Source organism: Chionomys nivalis, chromosome 11 (assembly GCF_950005125.1).
Source record: "Chionomys nivalis chromosome 11, mChiNiv1.1, whole genome shotgun sequence".
NCBI classification, from domain to species: domain Eukaryota; kingdom Metazoa; phylum Chordata; class Mammalia; order Rodentia; family Cricetidae; genus Chionomys; species Chionomys nivalis.
Window position 1 is genome coordinate 4,041,153 of NC_080096.1, and position 15,297 is coordinate 4,056,449.

Genomic DNA, 15,297 nt, shown 5'->3' on the forward strand with positions numbered 1-15,297 from the left:
GACATCACGTGGACTCTGAGCCACGCTGGCTGGTGAGAACACCCGGGATTCACCTGTGAGGATGTTCTCTGACATCACGTGGACTCTGAGCCACGCTGGCTGGTGAGAACACCTGGGACTCACCTGTGAGGATGTTCTCTGACATCACGTGGACCTGGACCTCCACAGAATGCTTGGAAGTGTAGGTGAGCTCCGCACTGACATGAGCCACCTCGCCGATGCACATGGGTGACAGGAAGTCAGTGCGCTCCACCCGGGCCAGGGCAGCCACACAGCGCTCCTGTAGAGACCAGAGAAGGCCATTAGTCCAAGCCAGCAAATCCCTACCACAGAAACACTCCTTCAAAACCATCTGTTCTGTTCCTCACTGTGAAATAATGTGGCTGATTGATGGCCTAAGTGTGGAGCAGCAGCAGCGAGTACCTCAGAGCTACCACTGACTGAACTGGGCCATACCATCACCAGGGCCATTTCTTCTTATTTGTCTACAACAACACATACTGCTTCATATGGAATAGCAAGAAGCACACAGAGTGGAGGGGGCAGCATCAATCCCTTCCTAAGAGAAGCAGTTACCATCTCGGTCTTTCTGGGCTCCATCCACAGGACAGGGCTCAGCTGCCTTGTCTCTTCCTCTGCTTTTGTCTTAGGTGGCTGTGCACCTTCTAAATACTTCACATTCTGATCTCCTCACTCACCAGGGGAAAAGAACCTGCCTGTTGTCACTATGTTATCCAAGTGCAAAATGTGGATCCCAGAAAGACCAGCCCAGAGGGTGCATGGGTCACAGGAAAGGTCACCTAGAGAAGTGGCATTCCTGGGGTACTAGACACTAATAGACTGTCTCTCTCCTCTCTCTCTCTCTCTCTCTCTCTCTCTCTCTCTCTCTCTCTCGCTCACTCACACACACACTCACCCCTCCAACCTTTAAACAGATAACCCAGTCTTATGATTAAAAATTATTAAAAGAGGGGCTGGAGAGATGGCTCAGAGGTTAAGAACATTGTCTGCTCTCCCAAAGGTCCTGAGTTCAATTCCCAGCTACCACATGGTGGCTCACAACCATCTATAATGGGGTCTGGTGCCCTCTTCTGGTCTGCAGGCATACACACAGACAAAATATTGTATACATAATAAATAAATAAATATTTAAAAAAAATATTAAAAGAGCATCTGGCACCAGGTGTGCCTCCAGTCACCTTGTCCCCGAGTGACCTGAGAGCCCTGGATACACAGCCTCAACCCCATGGTGAAGCCCAGATGGTAGATGCAAGCATGGAGACTGACTGCCCTTCACTCCAAAACAACCATCTCTCAGTCTACAGGCGAGTACTAGTCTAGTTCAGTCGGTCCTACAGGCGAGTACTAGTCTAGTTCAGACGGTCCTACAGGCGAGTACTAGTCTAGTTCAGACGGTCCTACAGGCGAGTACTAGTCTAGTTCAGTCGGTCCTACAGGCTGAGTACTAGTCTAGTTCAGTCGGTCCTACAGGCTGAGTACTAGTCTAGTTCAGACGGTCCTACAGGCTGAGTACTAGTCTAGTTCAGTCGGTCCTACAGGCAGTTCAGACGGTCCTACAGGCTGAGTACTAATCTAGTTCAGTCGGTCCTACAGGCTGAGTACTAATCTAGTTCAGTCGGTCCTACAGGCTCTTTCTTAGTCTGTTAGAGCTGCTGAAACAGGGATAAACTAGGTGGGCTATAAAAAAGAGCAATTCATCTCTCCATTTCTCAGTATATAAGTCCAAGATAAAGACACAGGGGTACTCAAATCTGTTAAAGCCCTTCCTCAGGTTCATGAATGAAAGACCAAGAGGACATGATTGTCCCTTAACATAAGGCCATTGAGGAGGGCCTGCCAGCACACACCTGCAATTCCAGGACTATGTAAAATAGGAGGACTTGGCAAGAAGGGGTGGGCTGCAAGAGAAGCCTGGGCTACATTGTGAATTTAGAGTATAAAACAAGACCTGGTCTCAAAAAGACTAAGTAAATAAATCAGTGGGGCGCTGAGCCCTCCACACAAGCTGAAGACCCATCACCTGAAGAGCTCGCCCTTCCACAACCCTCCCCTTTCAGGACACACTGAGACCATAGCAGTACTGGAAGAATCTCCTCAGACTATTCCTAGGCTCCCACTGCACAGCTGCTTTCATGATCAGACAGAATAGGAACCCCATCTTTTGTTAGACACGTGCCAGCTTCAGCTGTGGCGTAAGCAATACTATAGTGGACAACCTTGTCCATCCAACGTCATCTGCACGTCAGGAGTCAGGGTTCTGATACACAATCACAAAGGCCTCTTCAGAAGGCTAGCAGTGACCCACATGGCCACAGGACCTCAGGGTGCCCTTACTCAATCAGCCTATCTTCCATCCCTGCTAAGACAATGGCAAGATGGTCTGGAGCCCTGCAGTGGCACTGTGAGCCATCACTTTCCACAGGAGCACTCGGCACTTTGGGACCCTCCACTGACCAAGCACCTGGGCAGCCACTGGACTGACGAGGACATAAGTAGCCCTGGTGTCAGTTCTCAGCCAAGCCTCGCAGTAGCCCTTGACAAGAGCCAGGATGGAAGGACAGCTGCCTGTGACTGCACAGCAGGCGGCCAACAGTTCCAGCCTTTGTTGTATCCCCCATGTGTGCATATTATTTATGCATGTGCTTACACATGTGTGAAGGTGTGCACACATGGGAAGACCAGAGGAAGGCATCAGGAGTCCTCTATCAGCCTCCACTATAGGGAACGGAGGAGCCCCTGAAGGACTAAAGCCCGCAGAGAATATGTTGTGTTGACATGGGTACAGCCATGTTGAGGGCTCCAACTCCTCAGCCTTACAAGAGTGGCAAAGCCTACTGAGGATCAGGAGGGATGGCAAAGCTTCCCTCCAGAGTCCAGGGTGAGAGTCATCAGTGCCCACAAGGACTCGCAACTTAGCTCCCTCCTCTCCCAGATGTTCGCTCCCCCACAGAGACCTCCCCTGTGCTGCACCTAGTGAGCTGGGGGTGGGTAGGTGCCTTCCATCAGAGCGTGCACGTCCCCACCTGACTCTGTGTCTGTTCTTTCTTCATTCCCCTGCTGCCCCAGTCAGGGTTCGGTATCCAAGCCCGGTAGCAGCACACAGTTCTCCATCTTCTGCCTCAAGACAGGAATTCTCACTGAACCTGGAACTTGCGGTTTGCTTGTTTTGTTTTGTTTCTCCCAAGACAGAGTTTCTCTGTAGCTTTGGAGCCTGTCCTGGAACTCGTTCTGTAGAACAGGCTGGCCTCGAACTCACAGAGATCCACTTGCCTCTAGGATTAGAGGCCTGCGCCACCACTTTTTTTTTTTTTTTTTTTTTTTTTTTTTTTTTTTTTTTGAGTAAACAGGCAGCCAGCAAGCCTCAGCATTCCAACTCAGCACCCCTGCCAGCACTGGAATTAGAGGCGTATATAGGGCCAGTTTTAACGCGGAAGCTGGGGATCTAAACTCTGGTCCTCAAGTTTGCACAGCTTGTGCTCCTTACCTGCTGAGCCAGTCTCCCACCCCCAGTACACAGACAGCTCTCTCCCACTCGCCTGAGAACTCACTTGCCCCTGGCAGATGAGGAAAGGAGTCAGGAGCATGCCTCGCTCCTAGAACCCACCTCTTTGGAAATGCGACCAAGAACCTTGCTCAACGCTTTCCCGGGTAATTCGCACACAAACAGGCTGGAGACTGTGAGCTTCTGATCTTACAGACAACTCAGAGGCAGATCTCACTCAGCAAGGCAACTAAGCCTGGGCAGAAAACGGAAATTTCTAGAGGGCTGTGCTTTCCTGCCCTGAACTTTCCGATTTGGATCTGCAGGGCTTTGTGCCCTCCCACCCGCTACATTGCCTATTTATGCAAAATAAAAAGATCAAGGAGTTAGTTTTCCCCCAAGTTCATTCTCATGACTATGGCACCACCCACTGGCAGAAGCTGGAAAGGCAAGGGCTAGGCAGAGTCAGGAGAGCGCAGGCATGACTCTGAGCATGACAATACTACCTTGGTGTCTGTGGTGGGGTCTGTGTTACTCTTTGGTAATGCCACCTGGCCCTATTCACCCAGGCACTGTTAGTAAACCAAGCGGTGCACAGGGCCAGGCAGCATTGCTGAAGAGTAGCACAGACCCCAACAAAGACAAAACATGAGCACAAACTCATGCACATGTCCAGGTCTGGGAGGCGGGAGCCTCAAAGCTCAACCACTCCACTGCTTACTAGAGTACTAAGGTCACTTCTCCCCTGAATCATGGAGGCCACCTCCAGTGGGACAGGTCAGAGCACTGCCCTGGGGCCCAGATGATAAAGAAGGAAATGAGGCGGCACAGTTAGATGCTCAGAACTCCCAGTGGGATGACGCACACAGACAAGGTCAGATGAGGGGACACTGGACTGAAACCCAGGTGACAAGCTGGGAGAAAGGTCAGGAGGGGCAGACCAGAGCAGCAATGACAGTCATCCTGAGGCAGGCCCAGCGCCACAAGTGAAGTCAGGAGAGCTGCAGTCAAAGGCAGACCAAGGGCCCCTGGGGCGGGAGGCTAGCCTCAGAAAGGACAGTCTCCCCAGTGAGGCAGGAGGACAACACTGACCTCCCCCTGTGCTGTCCCCAGGACAGACCTCGGGAGTCTTCTGATTTGCTTCTGGCCCAAAGAAAGCAGAGTCCAGCCTGCACCCCCTGCTCCCTCTGTCCCCAGTAGCCCTGTCCACAGAGAGAAAGAAACCCTGCAGGCATCTACGGAAGAGCGGCTCAGACCAGAGGAGAGCACAACAAAAGCCCGGAGGCAGGAACACACCCAGGGCAGACAAGGAGAAAGAGCCATAGGAAGTAAGCTCCAGAGTAGGGGGGCACAGGAGGGTCTGGGTGAGGACTGGGCTTGAACTCCAGGACTAGTGCCTGCTGCCCTACTGTGTGGTGTGCTCCAGTCACATTTAAAGAGATTCGGGCTACTATTCTGGGTACAGACACCACGGGAGGTGGGCAATGACCAGAAAGACACTCTGTCCCAACAATCCCAGGCATAAGGTGGCACTGCCAATTATGGTGCTCAGACTAGGAGTCACCTATGACTGGTGTCTAAGGCATAAGACAACAATATCTAAACAGAGCTCCCAGATTTGGATCCCGAGGAAGCAGGGACTCAAGCTCCATGGACCAGACTTGCCACCTGCCTCCTTAAGTGGCCCACACCTCTCTATGGCTGGCTCAGCCCCTCAGAGACTGCAGCAGTGACAATGTCGCCACATCTCTAGGGTAAGATAAGGTCACACAAGCTGAAGCACATCTTCCGGGATGGCGATAGCTACTCCACATTTTTAAATTTTTTTTTTTTTTGAAAACAGGGCCTTGGCTACCCTGGAACTCATTATGTAGACCAGACTGGCCTTGAACTCACAGAGACCCACCTGAGTGCTGGTCATAAAGACATGTTCCACCATGTCCAGCCTGAGTGCTACAATTTTTATTGGCATCATTGCCCACTTGTCCTCCCAAGTCATCCTCTTCCTTCATCCCCAAGCTCAAGCAGCTTCCTCTTCCCAAGTCCATTCTCTTGTCAAGCTTTCCTGAGGTGCATGCACACTGCTTTTTCTCTTGAAGCTTCTCTACAGAAAGGGTGGCCTCTGAGACTGTCACCTCCTTTCTACAGCCACCAGAGGGCACCCAGATGCACCAAGCTCTAAGGGCAGCACCTTCTAACAGAAGGAAGCCAGCTTCACAAGATAGTCCCCAGTCCACCACCCCGCCAAGGCCCACACAGCCACCCCAAATGGCTGGCAAGGTTCGTTGTACACACACAAGCTGTGACACGGATGGCTCCCTGACCAGACTGAATGCTGTGCTCTGGTCTAAATTCATCATGTAAACTCCACCCACCAAAGGGACAGAACTAGAAGTGGAGCTTTGGGCAGTGCTTGGGGTGATGGGGCCAGGGACACATCCTTTAAATGAGGTAAGTGTTCTTTAGACAACCAGAGGTCCCACGTGAACCCAACCATAAGACGGCACCAAGAGTGATCTAGGGAGCAGGCCCTCCCCAGACAATTCGCAGGTGAGAGATCAGCTTCTGCTGCTCACAGGCCATCCTGGGTTTCTGGAGCCTACCAGAGAGACTCATCAGGATGCCATAATAAAGAAAATAAAAGCAAGCAACCCAGAGGCATTCTGTGAGAAACTGCTCGCACTGCAGTGGCCTGCCAAGGATGCAACGGCATGATACCAAAAAACTAAGAAGCAGCCTCACTCCAGGATCACTTACGTACACAGCAAAACACTGGTTCGAAAGTCTGGTGCAGCCTTGAAAATCTGTTAACCATTACCTAAGCCTTCAGCTGCCTCTGTGTGGGTGGCTGCTGGCTAGCCAGGATGGCAGGTGCCAGGATGGTAGGTACCAGGATGGCAGGTGCCAGGATGGTAGGCACTCCAGACTATCTTTAAGTAGGACAATGAGCTCTCAGTAAAGCTGCCCTTCCCAGTCACACAGCACCCACAGCATGCACTTCAAGAGTGAATTCCAGAACAGCCAAGGCTACACAGAGAAATCCTGTCCTGGGGGGGGGGGATTACAAAAGTAATAAGTGAGCAGAACGAGGAGTATCACTCACATGCACAAGACCCAGGATATTGGGGCTGGAGAGATAGATTGTTGGGTGCATGTTCTGATCTTATACAAGACCAGAATTCTGTTCCCAGCAGCTGGGCAGCTCACAACTGCCTATGACCCCAGCTCCAGGGCACCTGACACTCTCTTCTGGCTTCCATGGCACCTGCACTCATGCATACATACACACATACACATATTTTTCTTATTTAAAAATCTTAAAAACTGCCTCAGAGCAGATCTGGTGAGCAAAGAGTGAACAACAGAAGAATTATCAAAAGGTTCCGCAGACTCATACACAGCCAGGACATTCCTGCTTAAACAGCATCAATAGATCTATTTGTTCAATGCCAAGTGTGAAAGGACAATGTGAGAACAATAAACAAGGAGCAGCACAGGGCATCTGGGCCTTGCTATGGCAGGCTGCACAGCCAGGCCAGTATGTCCCTTGTGCCAACTTTGCCAGGTCAAAATACACAGGGCCTCTCTGGGGTTACCTGTCCTGAATAAACCCTGTGTTCACATCAGCCCAAAGAGGGGTCTTTAAGTGAGGTGGGGTCTTCCTCCTCTGCCCAGCAGGGCACTAGCTGAGACCCACAGTTCACAGAGGCAATGCACTGCAGACCCCCTGCAGGCCCACATCTGTACCTACCACAACAGTCAGCTGCTGTCAAGGGAGATGCTCTCTCCCTGGTTAGCCTTCAGAAAAATGTCAGGTCCTTCCGGCTTTCATCTCATGACAACTTACAGAGACCCTAAGGTTCTAAACCCAGAGAGACTGTCCTACAGACCCCAAAATAGGTGCAGGGTCATCTTCTACTCAACAGCTCCTAAGCAGGTAAAACACTGGCCCCGGCAATATGCAGGGCCACTTCCCACTGCACAGCTCCTGAGCAGGTCAAACACTGGCCCGGTAATATGCAGGGCCAGCAATGCTCAGACCATAGCTGAAGCCCAGAAAGCCAAAGGATTTGCCCACAACACCAGAGTTCAGTCAGGGACACAAATGGGACTCGGGCAGCCTGTCACCCACACTTCAGCTCTTAAATAAATGGTAGATCCACACAGGCATACAATATTTTTGACCACAACCAAGGAGCTAGCAAGGCTCAAGACAAGACCACGTGTGAGCCAAAGCTCCTACAGGACCCAGCATGGAGGTGGTAAGCAAGCCCTTCAGCTGCCCAGCAGTTTTGTCCCTGCTGATGTCCCACCCTCCACAATGAGGCCAAGGCCAAACCTTATTCCCTGGGACCCAAGCAGGGTTGACTGTGCCAGAACCTCCAGACACCCGGACCTAGTAGGCAAGGCAATAAATATGCCACAGATCTGGCCTCCCCGTGAACTGCTGCCCAGACCCCCACCTGCTATGGCGCTGTGGAGTCCAGAGTCTCATGGGTAATTCTAGCACATATGAACAGGGGCCCGGGCACTTACCCCATTCTGGCTGTTACAGTGCCGGGTGCTGATAATGGCCCCTGCCTCCTCAATCATCTTCAGGATGGTCCCTCCATGAACATTGCCAGCCACGTTAGCATCATCTGGCCGCATGATCCTACAGCAGGTAAGAGAAATGAGATAAGCCTCTTCAAGAGAACACTACTGTAACATTCACCCTGGAGAGAGAAGCAAGTGTACCCTCTGGCTGGCTCCCACAGGAAGGACAAGAACTTCCCAAACATCTTGGCTCTCCCTCAATACAGCGTGTCCACCAAGGCAAATCTGACAGGCACGGAGGGAGTTTCACAGTCCTCTTTATAGTCCCTCAGAGAGCATGTGCCAGGTTCACCATGGGCCAGGTCTCTGATTACAGGTGAGATGAACAAGCACAAAGACAGGCTAGGTGCCAACCCAGGAGCAAACCCCAGAGCAGAACTTATCAGGAGGCCCAGAGGACAGGGTAGTTGGAGCTATTCTAAAATCTAGGCACAGGGGCTGGAGAGATGGCTCAGAGGTTAAGAGCACTGGCTGCTCTTCCAGAGGTCCTGAGTTCAACTCCCAGCAACCACATGGTGGCTCACAACCATCTGTGATGAGATCTGGTGCCCTCTTCTGGCCTGCAGGCATACATGGAGGCAGAACACTGTATACATAATAAATAAATAAATCTTTAAAAATAAATAAATAAATAAATAAATAAATAAATAAATAAATAAATAAAAACTAGGCACAGGCCACAGCTTCAAGACCTCTGGACTAAACACTCACAGGTCCACTGATTGCCTGTCCTCAAGGGATGCAATGTGGTACCAAGGACCCAAGGCTGAGAGCTGGGATCTCTCAGGGTCAGGGAGAATAGAAACACTAGCTCATTCTTCCAGAAAAGAAATATTGCGCTTCCTTTCAGCAGACAGCCACTCAGAGGCTGCACAAAAGCTCAGGGCTCTCAACAAGCCAGTTCGGTGCTATCATAAATCGCCCTGGTAGCACTAGCAACATCCCAGACATCCACTAATAGCATGTAATGGGAGCATGCCTATGTGTCTAACGCTATCTGCAGCTCACTCCTGCTGAGTGAGGTCCCAGACCTGCTAGCAGGCTCAGGCCTAGAGCTGCCAAGCCTTCTTACAGCAGTAGCTGGCAGTCTGAGCAAGTCAGGACTCTGAGAGATCAGGCCTGGCCCCAGTTCTGAGCAGGCGGGACTCCAGGACAAGCTGCCAATCAATTATTTAACTGGATTAATCATTCCTTCACCTCTTCACCTGTAAAATGGACATGTCACAGCAGGGACGCCTCAACGATGGCTCAGGGAGACAAAGAGCCTGGGAACATGCCAGGGCCCTGCTGCCCAGCCAGGGGACTGTGCACAGCTGGCACCCAGCACATGCTAAGCAGTGCTGCTCCCTTCACCACATACTTAGCCTGCTGGGCTGAAAGCTTCAAGAAAGAGCCAGACACAAATGGCAAACGCTCGTGATGCCACCCACCTTCAAGGCCACCCCTTCACCAAGTCAAACGGTACATAGCGACCAAGCCTGCCTGACACCAGGGTGCGGAGCTGCAGAGTGGCTGCACGCTGTAACGGTAACGTGAGGTTTAGCAATGCACAAGGAGTCCTAGACTATGAAGGCAGCTTCTAGAACCTTCACTTAAGTATTGTAAGAATTTGTGTTTATCACAGAAGCTCCCAAAAAATTGTGTCTAGGATGCTCAGCCAAAACTGGGGCAACTGTATCCCAGCCCTCTCCCCAAGGCTCGACCTGTACCACAAATCAACACTACAGCCAAGGGGAGACCTGGGATCCCCACCCTAGCAAGAGGAGGTAGAGGCAGATGGTGGCTGCTAGAGGAGGGAGCCAGACCTATTACAAGTTCCCCTACAAATAACTGCACACACATAACTGACCTAAAGCTATTTATGCATGGATGTGTATACGCACACAATAATTTAAGGATTTATTTGTGCTTATGTGTCTGTATGTATGCTACATGTGTGCAGGGACCTCTGAAGGCCAGAAGTGGGTGTCAGATCTCCTAGAGCGATGCTGTAGATGGCTGTGAGCCATGCAGTGTAGGTGCTCAGAACTGAACTCAGGTCCTCTGGAAGAGCAGCAAATGCTCTCAACTGCTATGTCATTTCTCCAGCCCCTCAACAATAATTTTTAAAAAATAACGATGGGTACAAAGCCAGATATAGTGGCTCACACCTGTAATCCCAGCACTCATGAAGCTGAGGCAGGAGGATTAACATTACCTTAAGGCTAGCCTGGAAACATAGCAAGACCTTGTCTCAGAAAGAATAAGGAATAACAGTGGGGACAATCTGAGCTGGACGCACACTGGAGAGTGACCAGCTAGAAGCTCCAGCTGCCCCTGGAGAAGGGGGATGTCAACTGGACTGGGACTGGGTTTCAATTTTACATCCCATCAGCTAATAGTCTACCCGGCCATCTCCTCCGCAGTCGCAAACTGGCCAGGCCCAGCCATTCCTGCAGCACCCTGCAGGTGTATTCTCAGGGTGCAGCCCACATCTGCCCCCGGGACTGCAGATGCCATGCAGTCCACGCAGTCCATGCAGTCCAGGGGCAGATGTGAGGTAGGGAATGCTGTTCTAAAGCAAACACAGGCATCAGAATAAGGGAGAAGGACCAAGGTCAGAGAGCCATTCTTTCCTGTAGTTTTTGGTTTTGTTTGTTTTTCAAGACAGAGTTTCTCTGTGTAACTCTTCACTCTGTTAACTAGGCTGGCCTTGAACTCAAGAGATATTCCTGCCTCTGCCTCCAAAGTGCTGGGATTAAAGGCGCATACTACCACCCCAGGGGAAGTGGTAGCCATTCTTTTTTATGAATTATTTATTTTTATTTTATGTATATTGGTGTTTTGCTTGTGTCTGTCAGTGTGAGGTTGTCAGATCCTCTGAAACTGGAGTTACAGTTGTGAGCTGCGATGTGGGTGCTGGGAATTGAACCCAGGTCCTCTGAAAGAGCAGTCAGCGCTCTTAACCGCTGAGCCATCTCTCCAGCCAAGGAGCCATTCTTAGCCACAGACTCACAGCAGGCATTGTGGCCACACCTGTTCTGACAGTACCTGGCCCCAAACTCCTTGGGCTCTTTCCAAGGTAGAGCCCAGCCCAGAGCCCTGCATGGAACCCATAACCTGGGTTGAACCTGGTTTATTTCTAGGACCAAGCCTCACCCAACAACTAGGAAAGTGGCTGCATTTGGAGTTAGACTTTTGCAGGTGTTAATTAACCCACACTGCTTGTAGCCAGACTTCATGACAAAGACGACAAAGACTTGGAGCAATCTAAAAGCAGGGCAGATGGATTTTGGCCCTAGAGGCCACAGCGGAGCAGCATGGGGACGAAGGGACAGCAGAGGCTCAGCTGTTACAGGGGTGAAATGTCCCCCTCCACAGGCCATGCTTTAGACACTTGGTTCCCAGCTGGGAGCACTAGCTGGGGAGATTCTGAGAGTGGGGTGCAGAGCCTAGGCAGAAGCAGGGGTAGGCCCGGTTCCTGCCTCACTCTCTGCTTCTTAGGCCACCATGATATGAACCTTTGCCTGCCCCCACTCCTTTGCTTTCCCCACCGCCATGGACTGAAGGAAACCAGGAGCCAGACCCAATCTTCCCTTCCTATATGTCAAGCTCTGTGGTCTGGAAAGTGGCAAAAAGACAAGGTAGGGCGGACTCTTCAAAGTTACACAACCAGTGACTACTGCTCCAGATGCCCCAACACGCACTCCTGCACGCACACACGCACGTACACGCACTTTTATTCCAGTTCCAAATCCACCAATGAACTAACTCACTGATGAAGGCAGAGCCCTCAGGGACCCTGCCATTTCCCCAAAGTCCCACCTCTTGCATCAGGAACCAGGCTTTCAATGCATGAGTATTTTAGAGTTCACATCCAAAACGGGCTCTAATGCCCTTACAGGAACAGGGAAATTCTGAGACACAGAGAAAAGCCACTACAGAGAGAGTAAGAGACTAGCGTGCCTCGGCTACAGCCAGGAAACGCCGGAGATCCCTGGAAGCCAGCAGAAACCATGAGGCAAGAAAGACTCTGACTCCTGGATCTGACGTCTTCATTTCGGCTGCTCTAAGTCACTCCCATAGGAGGGCTACACCCCCACATCCATCCTATCCCCTTCAGACGCCTTTCCTTCTTCCACTAAGGCAACAGTGTGTGGCACTAGTGAGCCATTCAGAGGCCCCACACCCCGTTTTGGCAGCAGCTTGGGAGGGAGATGACCTCTGTCTCCTCCTCCCGCAGCCCACTGAGACTGCGGCCAGTATCTCTAAATCCGCCTTGGAAATGTCAGTGCTAAAATTAAACCACTGATGTGTGGAAACCATGACAACTAGGGGAGGGGTGTGCTGGCTCCCTCCACTCAACAGAGAAAACCTAAAGGACTAAGACGTGGTCCCACCAAGCACCCAAAGACAAAGACAGGAAGGACTTGAGCCTATTGCAGGGGTGTGGGCAGGGCTGAGTCACACTAGCTCCAGCACAGACAGGTCAGAAGATCCCTGGGTCTCAGCAGGTGCCCAGAGAACAAGGAGAGGGTGTGAGTTCCCACGTGGGCACAGTCAGAAACAATACTACAAACCCCCAAAGTGGGCAGGGGTAGGAGAACCATCCACAGCAAGAAAAAGATCTAAGGGTGTTCTAGGCTCCACAGCAGAAGGGGAAAGAGCCAACAACCTCTCCCAGACTGCCAACCTCATACATGCTTGGGGCAGGGAAATGACCAAAGACTCCATGTGTGGCCCACAGACCAGCACCCACAACATCAACAAGACAGTCTGACACAGGCAGGTGGGAAAGAAAGGGAGTGGTAAGTTGGGAGCACAGCCCCCATCTCCTCGCATGCCTCCCAGCCACCAGGCCTGAGAGCTATATTGGTCTGGACTCCAAATCCCAGCATTCCAGGTCCTGACCCCTCCCTGGGAGGATCAGGACCACTCCCACAGGGTATTTAAGTGAAATCCCAAAGGAGAAATGCGTGGTCTCTTTCCTCTCCCGCCAGTGGTCGTGTTCAAGGCCTCCTGGTCCCCTCTTGGGGCCACCCATGAGCGGAGGAATCCCATTAAACCTGGATATTTCTTAATTTGGTTTGTTGTGATTTGGCTTGATTGGGATTTTTGTATGGGTAGAGAGCTCACATTAGGAAAAATTCCTAACAGGGAGCAGGGTGAGGCTGGGACTAGAGACCAGCCACAACCCCAGAGGCTCCAAATGGGGAACATTCTGACTCCATCCAGAGCCAGGTCACCAGGGCTAGACTTCCTGAAGGGCTCTAGCAGGCCAGAGCATGGCCAATGTAGGAACTAACATTTCAAACATGGCGCCCACAGGTTTTGCATTTTGCCCTTCTCCCCCATTCCCTCTGCCTTGCTAAAAACCACTAGATTACATTCCTAAAGCTGGCTATTTATTTGGCCACTTCCTCCACCTGGGGATGGCTACCAAGATCCAGCTATCAAAGTGTTGAAGTCCAGTAATCAAAAGCCCCCCTGTGACGACCCTAATTAACATGCCAGTCAGAATTAACCAACTCATTCTAACACAGGGGCTCCCTTTTCCCTTCCTAAACCACCATTTTCCTGTGGGTCACGTCTGTCTCCGCTCTATCCAGAGGCAATTCTTTGTCCCTCAGGCAAATATCTCTTCCCCTTATCCCTTCTTTATTTTCCCTTCTCCCTCATTCTCTGTCTCCTGTCTTTGTCTCTTATTCCCTGACCTCTGTCCCTCTAGGGCAAGTCAATCTCCTTTGTGCTGAGAACTTGGTCTTTGGGTGTCTTGTGCTGACTTCCCGTCCTCTCCCTTCCGATCTCAGCTTTGGGTGCCACCTAATGTCTAGGGTGAGTGTTAAGTTGGGAGCATAGCCCCCAGCCCTCAGGCTTCAGAGTTGTATTGGTCTGGACTCCAAATCCCAGGATGCCAGGTTAGGGAGGGGGTCAGGACCGCTCCCACAGAGTATTTAAGTGAGCTCCCAAAAGAGGATCATGTGGTCCCTTTTCCTTCCTCCTGGTTCCCCCTCGGGGCCACCCACCCAAGAGCGCAAGAATTCCATTAAACCTGGATATTTCTTAATTTGGCTTGTTTTGATTTGGCTTGATTGGAATTTTTGCGTTGGCAGAGAGCTCACATTAGGAAAAATTCCTAACAGTGAGTAGACAGAGGACCAGGGTATTCCTGATGGCCTCCCTGGCTACACGAGGCCACCCAGGCTGCCTGGCACAGGAGCTACATCCAAGTGTTCCCCACATATTCGATCTAGCACTGGAGAGAGCTGTGATGAACAGTACCTGCGGGGCTAGGAAACCATGAAACTAGAACTCCCCAGACTGGGACTCAGAAGGGGTCAAGAAAGCCCTCATGGAAGACACCTTTAGTCCCAGCATTCAGGAGGCAGAAGTAGGCAGATCTCTGTGAGTTCGAGACCAGCCTGATCTACATAGCGAGTCCAAGCCATTCAAAGCTATAAAATGAGACCCTGTCTCAAAAACAAAAACAGGATATGAAGGTCACCCATCACCATGGCTCCTTCACTACTTCACGTGCATCCGCCCCAAAGCTGTGCACTCAGGGCTCTCGATGGAAGAGGAGACCTTCCCTGTATATAGGAGGGCCTAGCTTCAGTCAAGGGTATATGAGTAGCTACACTCCCCTGCTACAGCCTCCAAACAAGCTCAGAGAAGAAGAAAAATGATGGTGCATACCTTTAATCCCACCTAGCATTTGGGAGACAGAGGCAGGTGGATCTCTATGAGTTTTGAGGCCAGCTTGGTCTACAAAGTGAGTTCCAGGAAGGTTACACAGAAAAAAACCTGTCTCAGAAAAATAAAATAAAATAAAATAACAAAAAGGGGGGGGGATAAAAAGAGGAGGAAGCAAGAATAATGGTAGTTAGAGCCACTCATCCTTAGAAGCAGTCAAGGTCTGCCTGGACCAGCTCCATCTCAACAAACCACTGACCAGACCAGGCTTCAGGGACTATGGTGCTGACTTCCTGAACTGCTTAATCTAAACAGGAAGAGGCTGTAGCAATCAAAGCCAGTTGTCATGGAAACTGTTTTACCGATCATTACAGAAGAAGCAACTCTACAGCCCTTTCTGGCAACTACACCAGGGGAGAGGAAAGCAGAGGTGTCCCCACTGAGTAGTACTCAGGATGCCGGCTGGAGGCTCTGCCCTCCCCAGCCCTGCTCAAACAAGAAGAGCCGCAGCCAGAAGCTATTGCCAG

At 51.1% G+C, this 15,297-nt stretch overlaps 1 protein-coding gene across 2 annotated transcripts in view; it reads right to left on the reverse strand.

The window, feature by feature from the left end:
• Acot7 (acyl-CoA thioesterase 7) overlaps window positions 1-15,297 on the reverse strand; it is an 88,364-nt gene that overhangs the window by 52,443 nt on the left and 20,624 nt on the right. For both annotated transcript variants that reach the window (XM_057784140.1, XM_057784139.1), the window contains exons 2-3: window positions 8,039-8,156; window positions 124-280 (exon numbers count right to left, since the gene is read on the reverse strand). In XM_057784140.1, coding sequence (XP_057640123.1) covers window positions 124-280; window positions 8,039-8,156 — 275 coding nt within the window. The remainder of the gene's footprint in view (window positions 1-123; window positions 281-8,038; window positions 8,157-15,297) is intronic.